Genomic DNA, 19,207 nt, shown 5'->3' on the forward strand with positions numbered 1-19,207 from the left:
AGGTACATTCAAATGGAAGTCAATCTACAACACAGAAAATAAAATAAAATAAAATAATCTATACGTAATCATATAGAAATCCAGAACCAGGTTTTCAACAATTTGCAGAAACTCAAAAATGGCAGAAGCAGAATGCGTCTCTAGAGGCACATTATTCAAAAATCAGGAACTTTCACTGAGAAGGCTCGCTGTTGTGGGTCTCACATAAAGTTGTCTTCCTCTTATGAATAAAATTGTGGCTGCAATCATTGGGGCCGATGCGCTAATAAACAGGGTCCCCTGCCTGAGCAGAGAGTTGGACTAGAAGTTGGACTGTTGGACTGTTATTCTATTAAATACGTGCCATTTGCTTTATTAACTGAGATTTCTCCTCTTCCAAATTGAAATCTGCAGCAACCTGGGAATAAAAATCTGAGCTTGCAAATAAGAAAGACTTTCTTAACTTAGCCATGAATGGAAGAGGCAGTTTCAAAGCAGTGATTATTTTTCTGGTTGAGCCTCACATCTGCAAATGAACTTTTCTGTAAGACGTAGCTCGTATATAATAGTGTTTCCCCCCCCCCAAACATGGCTATTTTAAGAGAAGTGGACATCAATTCCCAGAATTCCCCAGCCAGCAAGCTGGCTGGGGAATTCTGGGAGTTGATGCCCACCCCTTTTAAAATGGCCAGGTTAAAAAAAAAACAACTGGTAGAAAGATGGCTGGGATTAAATAGTGCTTTGAACCTCCAGAAGCATTTCACACATGCTTAACTTTACAAGTAATTATTATAAATCCCGTTTTTTTTCTTCTGAGGATTTGGAAGGAAGCCAGGAAACAAAGACGTCAGAAGAGTTAAATTAGCCCAGAGGCTGAGAAATTGAGCAAAAAAAAAAAAAAAAAGGTGTGTCGAGAAGAAGGAAGGGCCGAGATGAGAAAGCCAAATATTGACACACATTGTCAACTGACAGAAGTATGGCCTTCTTCTAGAGAACTCAAATGTGATTGTTTATATCCAAATACGGTTCACAGCTTGGACAGTATAGAACACACAGATGTTTGGCGGGATACACACTACGTTCCACTGACTAATTCAGGATAAAAGTTTAAATCTTTCCATACATTTTTAATATAAATCAGCCCAAGGAGAATGTGCCAGTTGGTACGCTCAACGTCAAAAGGCAGACTTCAAAACAGGCTTCCATAGAGCTATTTCTCCCCTTAAAAAAATAAAATAAACAAAAATAAACAAATAAACAAGTCATAGAGGGCTGACAGAGCAAGGCCTCTTTCCCACATCATACACAGACAAAAATCCTCCACCACAATTGTTAGGAAAAGCTGGCCCGGATTGCTGCTTCATGGCAGTTTTGCTTTGAGAGAGTCTCTCTTTGATTTTTTTTCACATGGGATCAGCTGCAATTTCAGATCGGGCTCAAACATAACGTATTTAGACTGGGAGGTACTTGACCTCAGAATCAAGCAGAAAAGAGGAAAGAAAAGAAAGTCAAAAGCATAAAAATAACCCTGTTTTCTGCATTCTGGTTGAAATATTCAATAGAATAGAATAGAATAGAATAGAATAGAATAGAATAGAATAGAATAGAATAGAATAGAATAGAATAGAATAGAATAGAATAGAATAGAATAGAATAGAATAGAACAGAACAGAACAGAATAGAGGAATGAAGAATAGAATAGAATAGAATAGAATAGAATAGAATAGAATAGAATAGAATAGAATAGAATAGAATAGAATAGAATAGAATAGAATAGAATAGAATAGAATAGAATAGAATAGATGTAGTTTAAGGTTGAACTGTGGAATCCTTGGTGCTTTCTGAGCTTGGTTGTTTGCTTATAGATGATCCACTAGTCAACTAGGTAACCTCCTCAAAAATATTTATTCCTATAAGGAAGAGTAAAGGTTTCAATGTGCCAAAATTGGTCTGTATGACCTTAAAAACTGCCCGGTACTAGACCCATCACTAGAACTTCACCTGACGTGTCCTGCACCTGACCCCTCACAAGACCCAACACAAGAACCTCCTCTGACATGACCCTCACAAGTCCTGCTGACCACACAAAGCCCTCATAAGCAGAAGAACACCAACAGTGACATTCTCTTAAGTTCTACCGAAGATGTTATCTATCCTGGTAATGAAACTTTCAGACACCAACCCACAAGCTTGGAGAACAAACCTCCACCTCACCCTACACTCGAGCTACAGATATTCACCACTATTGCAAACTGCCCTGTACGTTTTATTTGCCTTATGAAAACGTATTGTTCTTCCTTGAGAAAGGTCAAGAGTGCTTCCTGTCAGCAATTTCCACGCTTTGTTTCCCAATCTGAAGCCAGATGGGAACATTTCTACTAAGACAAAATTATTTCAAGGCAAGAAAGGTTTTGTGAAGAAGTCTAGTCGGCATAAACAATACAATGGGCCTTTATCCTAAAATTCTGAGACTTTGTCATAAAATGTCTCACTCTATGGCAGAGGTCTTCAAACTTGTCCCTTTTATGACTCGTGGACTTCAACTCCCAGAATTCCTCAGCTAGGCATGCTGGCTGAGGAATTCTGGGAGTTGAGGTCCACAAGTCACAAAAGGGACACGTTTGAAGACCCCTGCTCTATGGGCTAAGCAATGTTATCCTTTATAACACCTTTATCTAGTAACACTGGTGTTTGATCTTCTGGGTCTACATCCACCACACTCTAACCATCTTCAGATAGCAAGTCTTTGTTTAAATTCAATTGTATTTCATCCCTGGTTTTAGCACTGCACCCCAGGATCTTTGTACTTCCCATCCTCAAATAATCTTTTAGGAAAGGAGCTGTTCGAAGAATGTCAATTCTACACGTGATGCCCAACCCTGAACAACCAAGTTTTGAACTGTGCCGAGCCATTTACATGGACACAAGTGCTCCCCTTCAGACCTGCTATTTCTAATATGGAGCAAACGGGGATGGTTGAAGATGGCGACTGGAAGTTTTCTTCACACACAATAGAATAAGGAGGAGACTTACACCTGAACAGTGGCCAAAGGGCTGTGAGAGGTGGACTACAGGAAGCCTAATTTCTGAAAGAATTAATGCTTTCAGATTGTGGTATTGGAGAAGACTCTTTTAGAGTCCCTTGGACTGCAAGGAGAGCCAATCAGTCAATCCTAAAGGAAATCAATCCAGACTGTTCTTTGGAAAGGCAGAGACTGAAGCTGAAGCTCAAATACTTTGGCCACCAAATAAGAACAGAGGACTTCTTGGAGAAGACCCTGATGATAGGAAAGATGGAAGGCAAAAGAAGAAGGGGATGGCAGAGAAGGAGATGGTTAGATAGGGTCATCAACGCAATGAACATGAATTTGGAGTGGAGGACCAGGGAGGACCAGGGAGAGAGAAGGGCTGTGGTCCTCTAGTCCATGGGTCAGACACAACTTAGCAACTGAACAACAACAAGTCGTCAAAGCCTCCTGTGTGATGAATGGCTTTTAGCCAAGAAATTAGAACACCTTGAGATTCACTGAGTTCTTCTCACAACATGCCTCATCAAATTACTTGGAGGCTGTGATCAGCTTAAACTTGGATTCATTCCCCCACCCCCAGTCTCAGTATGTTTTATATGCTGAGGTGTTCATTGATGATTCTGCATCTTGTGTGGGGGAAAAAATGAGACAATTTCATAATCAGATTAAATATATTGTGCAAATGTCTTCAGATTCTTTTGTACTACGTATCTACTACACGGAAATTGACAGCTGGACAAGTGGATTCTCTGGGCTTTAATTATTGCCAGAAATTAGTGCTTCCCATGACAAAGATAAATTGATGGCCGTAATTCCTCAGTGGATTAAACCTGACGTTACTTGGGACTTTGGAGTGACTTGTCTACAGCTGTAAATTGTATATGGATGATTACAATAAAACATAATTGTAAGTTTTCTATATACAATAAAATATGGCCATTTTTTTAATTCCATTTATATCCCGCCCTTCTCCGAAGACTCAGGGCGGCTTACAAGCTTCGCAGTAGCCTTCATTCTATGTATATGCCTGCTTATTAGGGCTTTCACACACACCCCCCCAAGCGGCATTATTACAAAGTCAGCTTAATTGCCCCCAACAATCTGGGTCCTCATTTTACCTACCTCGGAAGGATGGAAGGCTGAGTCAACCTTGAGCCTGGTGGGACTCGAACCTGCACTAATTGCAGAAGGCTGGTGTTACTTAAGGAGGCATTAGCCCACTGCTCCACCAAGGCTCTGGGTTGGACTAGAAGACCTCCAAGGTTCCTTTTTTTTAAATCCCATTTATATCCCGCCCTTCTCCGAAGACTCAGGGCAGCTTACAATCTAAAGCACAATGTGCTTAGCAATAGCCTTCGTTCTATGTATATGCCTGCTTATTAGGGCTTTCACACACACAAACCCAAGTGGCATTATTACAAAGTCAGCTTAATTGCCCCCAACAATCTGGGTCCTCAAAACAGTAAAAAAAACAGTAAAAAAATCATGGCTATGGATCTATATGTCCATGAGAAGTCCTTATATATTATTTATACTATTGTTACTGCCTTTTCTTCTTTTTAAATTTTATATATATGTCTCTGTGTGTGTGTGGGGTTTGGACATGGGTTTTCTCCCTTGGTTTTGTTAAATAAGGCAAAACCAAAAACAAACCAATGAAGAAAAAAAAAAAAAACCAGGAGCCAACCTTGTGTAAATTTCAGCCGTAAATTACAATACTTTGTCTTGGCTCCCATTACAGATGTATAAAATTAAGCAAACATGGATCATTCTGCTTAATACAATGCATTTTTGTGTTCATGTTTGACTTGTTATGAGTAGTCCTTGACTTATGACCGCAAAGGAGCCCAAAATGTCTGTTGCTAAGCAACACAGTTGTTAAATGAATTTTGCCCCATTTTACGACCTTTCTTGCTGCAGTTGTTAAGTTATTAATACAGTCGCTCACTGAACCTGGCTTCCCCATGGACTTCGGGTGTCAGTAGCTCGCAAAAGGGGATCACGTGACTCCCCGAGGACATCGCAAACCGTCATAAATAGGAGCCAGTTGCCAAGCATCTGAATTTTGATCATGTGACCGCAGGGATGGCTGCAATGGTCCTAAGTGTGAAAAACAGTCCTAGGTCCCTTTATTTGCAGCGCCGTTGTAACTTTGAAACGGTCATCAAATGAACTGTTGTAAGTCGAGGACTACCTGGACACTAAGCTCATAGTTGTTGTTTTTCCCCAATTCCACACGCACACACACACACACACACACACACACACACAAACACATTTCGAATCTGAGGGGTAGGCAACCTTGGCTCTTTTACAACTCATGGACTTCAACTCCCAGAATTCCTGAGCCAGGCAAGCTGAGGGGAAAGGGAGAGGTTTCCAAGCTGAGCCATGGCTGGCTCAGGAATTCTGGGAGCTGAAGTCCACAAGGCATAAAAGAGCCAAGGTTGCCTACCCCTGGCCTAGGCCTAGGCCGCTTTATGACTCATGGACTTCAACTCTCAGAATTCCTGAGCCAGCCACGCTGAGGGAAAAGGGAGAGGTTTCCAAGCTGAGCCATGGCTGGCTCAGGAATTCTGGGAGTTGAAGTCCACGAGTCATAAAAGAGCCAAGGTTGCCTACCCCTGCCCTAGGCCGCTTTATGACTCATGGACTTCAACTCCCAGAATTCTTGAGCCAGCATAGGGAACTGTGGCTCTTTTATGACTTGTGGACTTCAACTCCCAGAATTCCTGAGCCAGCCACGCTGAGGGAAAAGGGAGAGGTTTCCAAGCTGAGTCATGCTGTCTCAGGAATTCTGGGAGCTGAAGTCCACGAGTCATAAAACAGCCAAGGTTGCCTACCCCTGTGTGCCATTCAACCTGGCCGGTGGAAATTGGAGAAATTTATAAATCCCAGCCGAGTCAGCCAGGATGAGTTCTGCATCCACCTTAGCCCCGGGAAAGTCAGTTCAAGATGGGGATTTGGATCCGTTCTAAACTGAGCTTTCTGAACTTGGCTCAGAAAACCCATAATTTGTCGAATGACTGATATTATACTGTAGACAGCGGTAGATGTAACTCTCGCAGCTTTGGCTTAGCGCGTCTTAAGCCTCAATCTTGCCACTCTGCCAGACCCCATTTGGCGGAAGGCTGCTACAGCCCCAGCCCTCAATTACTAAGCCTGTCAATGTTACACAATGCAGTTTTGTTGGGTTTTTTTTTTCTTACAGTCCCCAGAAGGAAATGGTCACAAAGGTTTCAATTAACTTGTCGTCTTTGTTCCGACTCTCTCTTTGTTCGACAGGTTTCTCGGGTAAATCCTTTTTGAGGCAGCAAAAAGGCAGAGAAGGAGGGATACGCCGATCTGGGTGTAAGTTACGCGCCGGGTTTGCTTGTTTGTTTTTTTAAAGAAGTTCTTCATTTGTCATTTAGGTAATTGACAGCCGAGGCATTTCAACATGAGCCAAGCCAAGCCAAGCCAAGCCAAAAAAAAAGTGGAACCATTGGAACAATCTTCCATTGGCAAGAAGAGAAAAAAAAATGTGAGACTAACTCTTTTGGTTTCCAGGAACAATTGGAATTGACTTTCCAGATGGGTTGAGCACACGATAACACATCTAATATATATCTAAGACAGCTTGGTCTGGTGGTTAAGGCACCAGGCTAGAAAGCAGAAGATCATGAGTTCTAGTCCTGCCATATGCATGAAAGCCCAATGGGTGACTTTGGGCCAATCACCAGGAGACAGTGAGTTCTAGTCCTGCCTTAGGCATGAAAGTCCGCTGGGTGACTTTGGGCCAATCAGCAGGAGACTGGGAGTTCTAGTCCTGCCTTAGGCAAGAAGGCCCGCTGGGTGACTTTGTGCCAATCAGCAGGAGACGGGGAGTTCTAGTCCTGCCTTAGGCATGAAAGACCGCTGGGTGACTTTGTGCCAATCACCAGGAGACGGTGAGTTCTAGTCCTGCCTTAGGCATGAAAGCCCGCTGGGTGACTTTGGGCCAATCACCAGGAGATGGTGAGTTCTAGGCCTGCCTTAGGAATGAAAGCCCGCTGGGTGACTTTGGGCCAATCAGCAGGAGACAGTGAGTTCTAGTCCTGCCTTAGGCATGAAAGCCCACTGGGTGACTTTGGGCCAATCACCAGTAGATGGTTGACTCTATGCGGCTTACAATATTAAAAATCACAACTTATTTGTAGGTGCAGAAGTCAAAATAGATTAGTGTATGGTATACAATGTTAGGTGAAGCAGAACACATGATCGCAGTATTCCAATTTATAAGGAGTTGACCCAGAGAAGAGGGAGTCAAGCTATTCTCCAAAGCGCCCGAAGGCAGGACAAGAAGCAACGGAAGGAAACTAATCAAGGAGAGAAGCAACCTAGAACTAAGGAGAAACTTCCTGACAGTTAGAACAACTAACCCGTGGAACAACCTGCCTCCAGAAGCTGTGGATGCTCCAACACTGGAAGTTTATAAGAAGAGATTGGGCAACCATTTGTCTGAAAAGGTACAGGGTTTCCTACCTGAGCAGGGGGTTGGACTAGATGACCTCTAAGGTCCCTTTCAATTCTTTAATTCTGTTATATTCTGTTATTCTGAACTGGTAATGCCAAACCCCCCTATTTGATCATCCCTGAAACTCACTGGAGCTTGAATGAAATTTGCAAGTTCTGTTATAAACAGAACGGCAAGGAGGGAGGCAGGGGGGGGAGAACTGTTAAATGCTGAAGCGAATAAAATTTGCACTGCCCACAACAGCCAGATTCAATGTATGCCTGGCAAGGAGAGGCACAAGATACTAGCAAGGATTGATAAGGGGCCTGGCCCAGCCAGCCTTCAACATAGTGGTTAAGGTTGAGCAGATTGTCAGAAGCAAAAGAGATGCCGCCTTGTGTTCATTTATCATAAATCTTTGCCGCACACAAAAAAGAGATTTTCAGGCAGCTTTTGAAGCCCTCTTGTTGGGGAGGAGAAAGCCGTGTCTGCCGAGCTTTCATCAACATTCCTTCCGATGAAGTAAATTACTACTGATCAGGGTGAAGAATTACTGCAAAATTGCTCTGTTTGTCGCAGCTTCCTCCAATAGGTCTTTTTAGCTGCTCAGGCAATTTGTTAGCCTAACGATGAGTCTTCTCGGAAAAGAATATCAGTTGATGAAAGCCCATTAAGAAGTATACCACTTTCACTTTGGGTCACTGAAGAAAAGCATGGCGGATCATGAGCTTTTATTTAAACATCTGATGGTTTGTTACATCATTGTCTGACAACTTTTATGTGCTCCACATGTGTTTTTTTTAATCTTCTCCTAACCTTTTTTTTTTTGGAACGAACGAACGAATGAATACAGCGTTCTAATAAATGTAACTGGACATGGTTTCTGCATGCTTTCTTATTAGTTTTGGAAACACAAAAAAAACCAGCCAAAGCTGAGTAAATTTTTTAACCCATTCCTAAACGTGTCTCGATTCTTCCTGAATTAGGCGACGGATACTCTCTGAGCTTGGTGGCTTTCTTGCAGATGTTTCATGACCAAACTAGGCAACATCCTCAGTGCTAGTAAGGTAGTAGCACAGTTGCTAACTAAGTTACCTAGCACTTACTGCCTAGTAAATGCTAGGTGATTGATGATGTCACTGAGTTTGGGAAAATGAAACATCTGCAAGAAAACAACGAGGCACAGATAGCACCAAGGACCCCTCATTTCAACCCTGAGCTATAAATATTCTCCTTTATTGGTTCTTCCTAAATTTGATAGTTTTGTGATTCTCCTTCCTTTCCTTCCTTCCTTCCTTCCTTCCTTCCTTCCTTCCTTCCTTCCTTCCTTCCTTCCTTCCTTCCTTCCTTCCCACCCTCCCTCCCTCCCCCTTTCTTTTTTTCTTTCTTTCTTTCTTTCTTCCTTCCTTCCTTCCTTCCTTCCTTCCTTCCTTCCTTCCTTCCTTCCTTCCCTCCCACCCTCCCTCCCTCCCTCCCTCCCTCTTTCTTTCTTTCTTTCTTTCTTTCTTTCTTTCTTTCTTTCTTTCTTTCTTTCTTCCTTCCTTCCTTCCTTCCTTCCTTCCTTTCTTCCTTTCTTTCTTCCTTCCTTCCCTCCCACCCTCCCTCCCCCTCTTTCTTTCTTTCTTTCTTTCTTTCTTTCTTTCTTTCTCTTTCTTTCTTTCTTTCTTTCTTTCTTTCTTTCTTTCTTTCTTTCTTTCTTTCTTTTTCTTTCTTTCTTTCTTTCTTTCTTTCTTTCTTTCTTTCTTTCTTTCTTTCTTTCTTTCTTTCTTTCTTTCTTTCTTTCTTTCTCTCTCTCTCTCTTTCTTTCTTCCTTCCTTCCTTCCTTCCTTCCTTCCTTCCTTCCTTCCTTCCTTCCTTCCTTCCTTCCTCTTTGCCCCCCCTCCTCTCTCTTTCTACCTTCCCTTCCCTTGCCGCCCTGTTTTCTAAACATTCAGAGGTGGGTATAGACAATCGTGATCCTAAACATTGCCTATCCTATCGGATAGCGCCCAAACTTTGTTTTGGTCCCGCTGCAAAACAACAACAACAAAATTGATGGTGAAATTGAATTTTAAGAAGCAGAATGCTAAATTTTCTTACCTGTCCCAAGAAACAAAACATGATATCTTCCATCCGTAGCACTGACACGATCAACCGCTATCTTTGTATACTTGTAATCTGTGCCAGTCCGAATGATTAATGGCCCCTTATGAATTGGATAGATGGGATTAAACATCAAGGGATGGTTCCTGATGAAGGTGACCACGTCATCTGGAAACTCCTTGGTTGTGCGAACGTTGGGTGTGAAGGCACCTCCAGGACACTGCAAAAGGCATGGATAATCATCAGGCCACGTCAAAGATCCTTCAATTCACAGCCCTTTATAATGTCTCCTGAACTGTACATGGGTGCATCGCTTCATATTATTACTTGGAAGAGCCGATGACTACTTGACTTATGCATACTTCATCCCGGCTTTCATTCCTCTGGAATAATGTTGAAGAACCCTACAAGGGACATTCCCTTTCCTACGGTATTATCAACTCCATATGAATTTATGAATTCCTCATAAAAATACATTTGTGGTTAGGATGCATGCTTTTTTTTTCACTCACTCGATCCTGCTAACTGTTGTAGATGTGTTTCGGGAGGAAAATATGCATTAGATTGCCTCATGGATTCCCCTGGATATGTTTGATATACAGAAAACTTTACCTTGATTAATCTGATAATTATCTACAGTTATCCCTAAGAATACACAGCGCCTGGGTTAATCCAGGTCCTACAACTTTTAATTAGCTCCCTGTGACAAAATCTGTCATCCCCATGGTCATGTGATCAAAATTCAGAGGCTTGGCAACTGACATGTCCCTATGACGGTTGTGGTGTCCCAGGGGTCAGGACATCCCCTTTTGCGACCTTCTGACAAGCATTATATTGATTCACTTAACAAATGTGGCAATAAAAGTCATAAAAAGGGGCAAAACTCAGTTATCAAATGTTTCGCTTAGTAACAGATATGGTTGTGGTCGTATGTTGAGGATTAGCTGTTGTATGCATGGTATATGTTGGCAAAATACCAAGTCAAAAGTTAGCTGAAGTAGGAAATAAGAACTTATTGGTTTAATTTTTTTTTCTCACCTTGGTTGTGGTTCTATTGTGAATATGAATAGAATAGAGCTGGAAGGGACCTTGGAGGTCTTCTAGTCCAGCCCCCTGCTCAAAATCAGGAGAACCTATACCATCTCAGACAAGTAACTGTCTAGTCGCTTCTTAAAAACCTCCAGTGATGGAGCATCCACAACTTCTGGAGGCAAGCTGTTCCACTAGTTAATTGTCCTCACTGTTAGCAAGTTTCTCCTTAATTCCAGGTTGCTTTTCTCTTTGGTCAGTTTCCAACCATTGTTTCTTGTCCTTCCCTTTGGTGCTTTGGTGAATAATGTGACCCCCTCTTCTTTGTGGCAGCCCCTCAAATACTGGAATACTGCTATCATGTCTCCCCTATTTCTTCTTTTCTTTAGACTAGCCAGAGCCAAGTCCTCAGCTGTTCTTGTCCCCAGGTCTGCCCCAGGCTGGATCTTGGAACATCTCTATCTGAAATTTAACAATGAAATGGGGCAACGTAGCTTTGGATGGAGACTGTGTCTAAAAAGAAATAAGCCACCTTGTCAAACTAATGGAAAGCTCTCAGATTTGCTTATCCCTAAAGGACAATGTGACAAAGGTTGATAAAGTACAGCCATCAATCTCTCCTCCCAATGCATCTCTTACAAATAAATTGCCTTTCACAACAGCTTATGGGACTGAGTTGTAAGGAGTTGCATGCTTTTATCTGACCCATCTCATAAATACCACATTTTAGCAGTTCCCCTGCCGTTGCTGTATAAGACAATAATGCTAGGACGTTGTGTGTGTTCACAGAGAAGTCCTTTAAAGGCAATGTCAAAGACAAATCAGCTTGAAGCAGTTGAATGTTCGGGTCAAAGATTTGGCTGCTAACAATTGCTGCGTCTGTGAACTTCCAAAATAAACAAGCAAGATGGTAAAGAATGAAAGAAAGATTATCCTTCAATGAGACATCTTGTCTTTTTTTTCCACCTTCTAAAAGGATCTGAACTTTAGATTCCTACATTTAAAGCCAGCATCTTAGCTGTTCTCTGATTGTCCTTGCCAGATGTCCCAAGGCTTGAACTGGAACAATGGAGCAAGCCAAATCAATTACTACTGATTTACAGTCCATTTCTTACACACACACACACACACACACACACACACACACACACACACACACAAAATACCTTCAGGCTTCATGTTTAATGACACTGGAGACATGAGAATTGGTGAGGCACCAAGCAAATGAGGCTGATGTACCAGCATAAGCAAAAATCCCAGCTCTATTATACAGAATACATGATAACAGAGTTGGAAGGGACCTTACAGTTCTTCTAGACCAACTCCTTGTTCAGGCAGGAAACCCTATACCATTTCAGGCAAATGGCTGTCCAGTCTCTTCTTAAAAACTTCCAGTGTTGGAGCATTCACAGCTTCTGGAGGCAGGTTGTTCCACTGGTTAATTGTTCTGACTGTCAGGAAATTTCTCCTTAGTTCTAGGTTGCTTCTCTCCTTGGTTAGTTTCCATCCGTTGCTTCTTGTCCTGCCTTCGGGCGCTTTGGAGAATAGCTTGACTCCCTCTTCTTTGGGGCAGCCCCTGAGATATTGGAAGACTGCTATCATGTCACCCCTTGTCCTTCTCTTCATTAAACTGGACATACCCAATTCCAGCAACCGTTCCTTATATCTTTTAGCGTCCAGTCCCCTGATCATCTTTGTTGCTCTTCTCTGCACTCTTTCTAGAGTCTCAACATCTTTTTTACATCGTGGTGACCAAAACTGAATGCAGTATTCTAAGTGTGGTTTTACCAAGGGATTATTATTTGCTGAACCCTCTTTTAAATCTGGGATTTCTCATCTTATGGATATGTATGTCTCCATCTTGGACTCAACTTTCCTTGCAGTAATGAAATTACTCTGAATTTGCAGAGTAAGGGGGGTCTCTATAGGGTGGATTTGGGGTGGATCCCCAAATCTTAACTTTTAGGATTACAGTTCAACAGTTTTCCATCAAATTATTCCTGCAGTCTTGTTCCAATTCAACAAGAGAAATTGTTGGCCTTGCCTCAGGGTGATAATATAAACAGCAAGATAATATAAACAGCCATTTGTCCGAAATGGTGTAAGGTTTCCTGCCTGAGCAGGGGGTTGGACTAGACGATCTCCAAGGTCCCTTCCAACTTTATTATTATTATTATTATCATTGTTGTTGTTGTTGTTCTCATTCTCTATGGCTTTTCTCTCTAAAGGATGGTACCAAGTACCTAGACCCATGGCATACATATGATTCATCTAGAGAAGGAGGGTCTCCAAACTTGACAATTTTAAGACTTGTGGACTTCAGCCCCCAGAATTCCCCAGTCAGCATGAGGAATTCTGGGAGCCGAATTCCACAAGTCTTAAAGTTGCCACGTTTGGAGACCCCTGAAGTAGGGTAAAACATGCTGGAGTTAAGCTTGATTCAGTAGTGATATTATTCTTGATGTGGAATTGGGTGAACATTGCTTTTCAGGGATTTTATGGAGGAAGAGTCCCACTTGTTTGTTTGTCTACACACACACACACACACACACAGAGAGAGAGAGAGAGAGAGAGAGAGAGAGAGAGAGAGAGAGAGAGAGAGAGAGAGAGAGAGAGAAACACACACAGAGTTATAATATATAATATTATTATATATTATACTGTGTTGTTATGTTATAATATTGTATATAATATTCTTCTTTCCTTGCTATTCATTCTCAAGGATACTGTCTTACATCTGTGATGATGTAAAGCTCATAATTTATCCATGACATGCTATAACTCCAGGTAATGATTTGTGTCAAACTCTACATGATAAAGGAGATTTAAGACAGAGTCTCCAGCCAGCATGGACTGGTTCATTATTAGATCATTAAGGTTTTCCATAACTCACAGTCAACTATGGGAAAAATCTCTATCCAGTTGCCAAGGCCTACAGGTCCCTAGCTTTGCTAAGTGAATATATAACATTACTTAACCTTACTCGGTTTCATCTGAACTGTGACTGAAATGGCTGACTTTAGAATGTAAGCAAATAAGATCAAGCACCAGCTAATCCACAATTCTATTTCCAAAACCTGAAGGCCACAGAAAAAACATACCATACTGACATTTAAAAGAAAATCAACCGGGCTACATTTACGAAAAAATATTAAGTGCTTATTTCTAATCTACTGTATACCAAAGGCTGAAATTCTAAACTCTTTTAGATCAAAGTCTGCACTGACTGCAAATCACTTGCAAAGCATGTTAAAAACATAAATGTGCAATAGATCCTCTCCTTCCTTCCTTCCTTCCTTCCTTCCTTCCTTCCTTCCTTCCTTCCTTCCTTCCTTCCTTCCTTCCTTCCCTCCCTCCCTCCCTCCCTCCCTCTTTCTTTCTTTCTTTCTTTCTTTCTTTCTTTCTTTCTTTCTTTCTTTCTTTCTTTCTTTCTTTCTTTCTTTCAAGCCAACTAACAAAAGAACATAGATGTAACTAAAACCATATTTTTTCTCATGTACTATGCTTTGGGCATCATCAAATACTTCTGTTTCAAATGACTGCTGTTTTGTGGTGTTTTTTTTTCATAAGAAAGTTTAATAAATGCAATAATTCCAAGCATAATCCTGTTCTAAATGTGGGACCAAAAGAAAAAAAAATGAAACATTTCATTTTTAGTCAAATTGTTTATTCCTTGATTCTATGACTCTTAGAATGGAGTACTTTGATATTCCATGTAGCATGCACAGATTATCTTGAACTGGACAAGTTTCAAAAGGGATTAGAGGGATTTCTGCATGTTAGATTTTAACGAAGGCAATTTTTCTCCCTATGCTAATTTGCAAGGCCAAGGAAATGGGTTTTCACTAAAAAGTCTAGCATATCAGGGAGGAGAGAAATGGAAAGCATCAAACTTCCTTTCATTTTTCCAGAGTATTTTCAAACAGATATATTCATGGACAACAAATATATCTTTGATTGTATCATGTATCAATTACTGTCTGTGGTTTCTAAGTATCATCCTTTTTTTCTATAAAGATATTGATTTCTTGCTGTTAGTAATTGGTCACCATGATGTAAAAAAGATGTCGAGACTCTAGAAAGAGTACAGAGAAGAGAAACAAAGATGATTGGGGGACTGGAGGCTAAAACATATCGGGAACGGTTGCTGGAATTGGGTATGTGTAGTTTAATGAAGAGAAGGGTGAGGGGTGACATGATAGCAGTCTTCCAATATCTCAGGGGCTGCCCCAAAGAAGAGGGAGTCAAGCTATTCTCCAAAGCACCTGAAGGCAGGACAAGAAGCAACGGATGGGAGATAATCAAGGAGAGAAGCAACCTAGAACTAAGGAGAAACTTCCTGACAGTTAGAACAATTAACCAGTGGAAAAACCTGCCTCCAGAGGTGGTGAATGCTCCAACACTGGAAGTTTTTAAGAAGAGACTGGACAGCCATTTGCCTGAAATGTTATAGGATTTCCTGCTTGAGCAAGGGGTTGGACTAGATGACCTCCAAGGTCCTTTCCAAATTATTATTATTATTATTATTATTATTATTATTATTATTATTATTATTATTATTATTATTATTATTATTATTATTATTAGCATTAGCATTGGTATTAACAGTTATAATAATAATAGCATCTCTCTCTCTCTCTCCATCTCTCTCCCTCTCTCTCTCCCCCTGACTAAGCTATATTTTTAATGTGCAAATTAAGTTGTTCAAGAACATGGGGGGTGGGGGGAAGGGACATGCTAGGTCAAACCGAAGGATTTGTGGCCAAGAAAACACCACTTTAGGGGCAGACCAAGAAAAGGCACATGACCAATCTCAGCCTCGTAAAACATCCTTGTAAAATGTTCCGGCCACATTTTTACCCTGGCAAAAAAGTCCATAAAAGCAATTAATCTCTGCAAGCAAAGCAGCTGAATCACCTTTATCTTTTATTCAGCTTTTATCTCTTAAGAACCCTCCGTGTATACATTCCTTTATCTGCCTGTGAAACTGGACTGTTTGAATTGAGACAAAAGGGCATTATATTTCACTTGGATCAAGGCCGTTCAGCCTTGAGGTTCCTCCCTCCCCTGCACCCCCCCTTCCAAAAAAGAAGGAATAAGATCCGCCTGAGCTAATCAAATTATTTTAATCCTTTGTGCCATTAGCAGCCATTATGCTTCGGTTACAAGTTCTCCAGCAAAGCTCTATCCTTGCTAATTGGCTGGACAACTCTTTTCTGCTAACAAGGTGGCTGCAGTTTTTTCCATCTGTCATACTCAACTCTTCTGGGAGATTCCCTTAGGACTACGAAAAATGATGTCAGGTGATTAAGAACTATATTGGGAGGGAAGGGTGATCTTGGTGGAGAGCTACAATATCCTCCTTCCATTCCGTTAGGAAAGCAACCACGGAAAATATTTGTCTTCTCCTAGCATTGGAGCTGGTATGTCTACAGGTATCTCTTTCACTTACTGACAAGAGAGTGCAACTTCCATCAGGAGAGGGATGCATCAAGTGTGGCACACCCAAATCCAGGTTCACTCTGAACCTATTCATGGAAAGGACTTCAGGAATGTTAAGGAATCTGCCGTGAGCATTTATTTTGCCCCTTACACTTCCTTCCTTCTAAAAGCAAAAAAGGCCATCTTTTTGTACATTCTACTTCATGGAGTAGAGTACTCCACTCCATGGAGTGGCTGGATGGAGTCACTGAAGCAGTAGGTGTGAGCCTAAATGGACTCCAGAAGATGGTAGAGGACAGGAAGGCCTGGAGGAACGTTGTCCATGGGGTCGCGAAGGGTCGGACATGACTTCGCAACTAACAACAACAACAACAACATGGAGGAGGTGGGTGGGAAGTAGGACAAAAAAAAAGGCTGACTTGAAGGCCCCATGAGAGTTTCAGGATGCACTTTGATCGCTGACGAACACTAACGAGAAATGCAAGACCCTACTTCATCCAACTTCAGCAAACCAACTCAGTCAGGATCAAATCTTGATGGTTTTAGAAGACTTGGAGAGACGTTTTTAGATTAAAAAGTGGTGGAGCTCAATCTGAATGCACCTATACAAGTTGCACTAGTACACAATAGATCATCATCTTTTCCTTGTCTGAATAATAAAAAGGTAAAAGTTTTCCCTGTCTGGTCATGTCCAACTTTTGGGCATGGTGCTTATCACTGTTTCTTGGCCAAGGAAGCCAGCATTGTCTGAAGACATTTTCTATGGTCATGTACTCACCATAGCTATGTGTTGAGGCACACAGAACTGTGTAACCTTCTCACTGAAGTGGTACCTATTAATCTACTCGCATTTACATGCTTTTGAACTGTTAGGTGGGCAGGAGCTGAAGCAAGGCACAGGAGCTCATCCCATCACATGGCACTCAGGCTGTCAGGTCTCCAGCTGACAAGCTCAACATGTTTAACCGCTAGGCCATCCTGCCCCATCTGAATCATACTAGACATAAATTTCAATCAACCCCCAAGAATGTCTCAAACAATCTGTTTCCCACACGCAGCGCAGTCCATTTGAATGGAAGCCTTCAACACAGCTTAAATCATGTAAGGCAGCAACAGTTTGGCCCCAGAAGAGCCTTGGTGGAGCAGTGGGCTAATGCCTCCTTAGGTAACACCAGCTGCCTGCAATTAGTGCAGGTTCGAGTCCCACCAGGCTCAAGGTTGACTCAGCCTTCCATCCTTCTGAGGTAGGTAAAATGAGGACCCAGATTGTTAGGGGCAATAAGCTGACTTTGTAATAATGCCGCTTGGGGGTGGCGAAAGCCCTAATAAGCAGGCATATACATAGAATGAAGGCTATTGCTAAGCACATTGATTTGTGCTTAGATTGTAAGCCGCCCTGAGTCTTCGGAGAAGGGCGGGATATAAATGGGATTAAAAAAAAAGTATTGTAGGGACATATATTTTTTTCGTCTAAGGTTTTGTCTACCAATGTTCCTTACAGCACTTAGACTTATACAGTTGTGGGAGATGAAAATATAGCCCCCCTCCTCATACAACAAGATGAGGCTGGAGCAAACCTGTGATAGGCCCCAGAGTAGTGATTTAAAACAAAGCTTTGAGTTGAACTTTATACTATTTCACAATACGAACGTACTCTTTGTAATCTGTGCCATATGAAATTGCGAAGTAGATAGGTCTACGTATATTTGGGACATGAGTATTATAACCGTGGGAGAAATAGGGAACCGTAAATAGCTGATGGATGTGGGTTCCAATGTACACAGGTAGATTTGGAAAGTTATGCTCAGCAGAAAGTATATGTGGAAAGTAGGTCAGCAGAGAGTCAGCAAACATCAGCAGAAGTCAGCAAAAGTCAGCGGACCATCTAACTATAGTCGTAGAATAAGAAAGGGTATAAAAGGTTGGGACTGGACCTGATGGATTTGCCATTGGCCTATAGCTGTCCTTTTGGAATCTGCTAGGCCATATGGTCCTCATTGCAATGGGTTATTGATGTAAGTAATGCTATGTTATTGTACTATGTTCCAAATTATTAGAAAAATAAACCTCTGAATCTTAAAGTAAGAATTGTTGCTGTCTCTTGTCTTTTCCATTGGGTTTTTTTTCCACGACACAGTATATCACTTCACAGTGCCTTACAGCCCTCTCTAAGCGGTTTATAGAGTCAGCATATTGCCCCCAACAATCTGAGTCCTCATTTTAGCGACCTCAGAAGGACAGAAGACTGAGTCAACTGTGAGCCCCATCAGGATCGAACTGCTGGCAGTCAGCAGAATTAGCCTGCAATACTGCATTCTAATCACTGCACCACCAGGGCTTAGATAGCAATAGCACTTAGACTTATATACCACTTCACAGTGCTTTACAGCCCTCTCTAAACAGTTTACAGAGTCAGCCTTTTGCATACACACACACACACACACACCCAAAAAATCTGGGTCCTTATTTTCTCAACTTCAGAAGCATGGAAGGCTGAGTCAACCATGAGCCGGTGAGAATCGAACTGCCAAACTGCCGGTAGTCATCAGAAGTAGCTTGCAATACTGCATTCTAACCAATGCACCACCCTGACTCTTAGGACCATTTCTTTAAAAAAATATAAATCATCTTTCTAGGCTCAATACATTGCAGGTCCCTTAGTCTTTTCGTCTATCAAATTTATTGAATTTCCCAAATCCTGGCCAGTTTGTTGAAATAACACGCCCATCCACATGTATACACGTTCATACCTATAATTTCAGATTATGCTTGGCAATAGATTACAAGACAAGTTAATTATGGAGACTTACCGTCCCGGGTCGTGGATAAGGAATTCTTCCTTGGTAGGGAATGAGTTGATGGTTTGGTCCTTCCTTGTGGGCAAACGGTCCGTTGAACACTCGCTGAATGTCGGATAAGTGATAGACGCAAACTGCTGAGCCTTTAAATACTGAACTAGGGAAGGGAAGGAAAATGCTAAATAAGCCAGAGGCATTCATTCTGTTTTCTTACGTGTCTTGCAAATGCCATCTCAAGCTTCCTTCTTCTGTTATATATTCAAGATGGACAGTATTTAATATTTATTTGTTATGTATATGTAGGGGTGTGGGTCTATACATATGCTGTATATAGTATGGTTAGGTGTGTGTCATGTATGTGTTTCACTTTGAGA

The 19,207-nt window shown here is 41.6% G+C and overlaps 1 protein-coding gene across 1 annotated transcript in view; it reads right to left on the bottom strand.

Moving 5' to 3' along the window:
* SEMA3C (semaphorin 3C) overlaps nucleotides 1–19,207 on the bottom strand; it is a 181,683-nt gene that overhangs the window by 24,907 nt on the left and 137,569 nt on the right. Inside the window, exons 11-12 of the mRNA XM_081331359.1 lie at nucleotides 18,846–18,990; nucleotides 9,562–9,784 (exon numbers count right to left, since the gene is read on the bottom strand). Of these exons, the coding sequence (XP_081187485.1) occupies nucleotides 9,562–9,784; nucleotides 18,846–18,990 (368 nt within the window). The remainder of the gene's footprint in view (nucleotides 1–9,561; nucleotides 9,785–18,845; nucleotides 18,991–19,207) is intronic.

Source organism: Vipera berus (assembly GCF_964194415.1).
Source record: "Vipera berus genome assembly, chromosome: 6".
NCBI classification, from domain to species: domain Eukaryota; kingdom Metazoa; phylum Chordata; class Lepidosauria; order Squamata; family Viperidae; genus Vipera; species Vipera berus.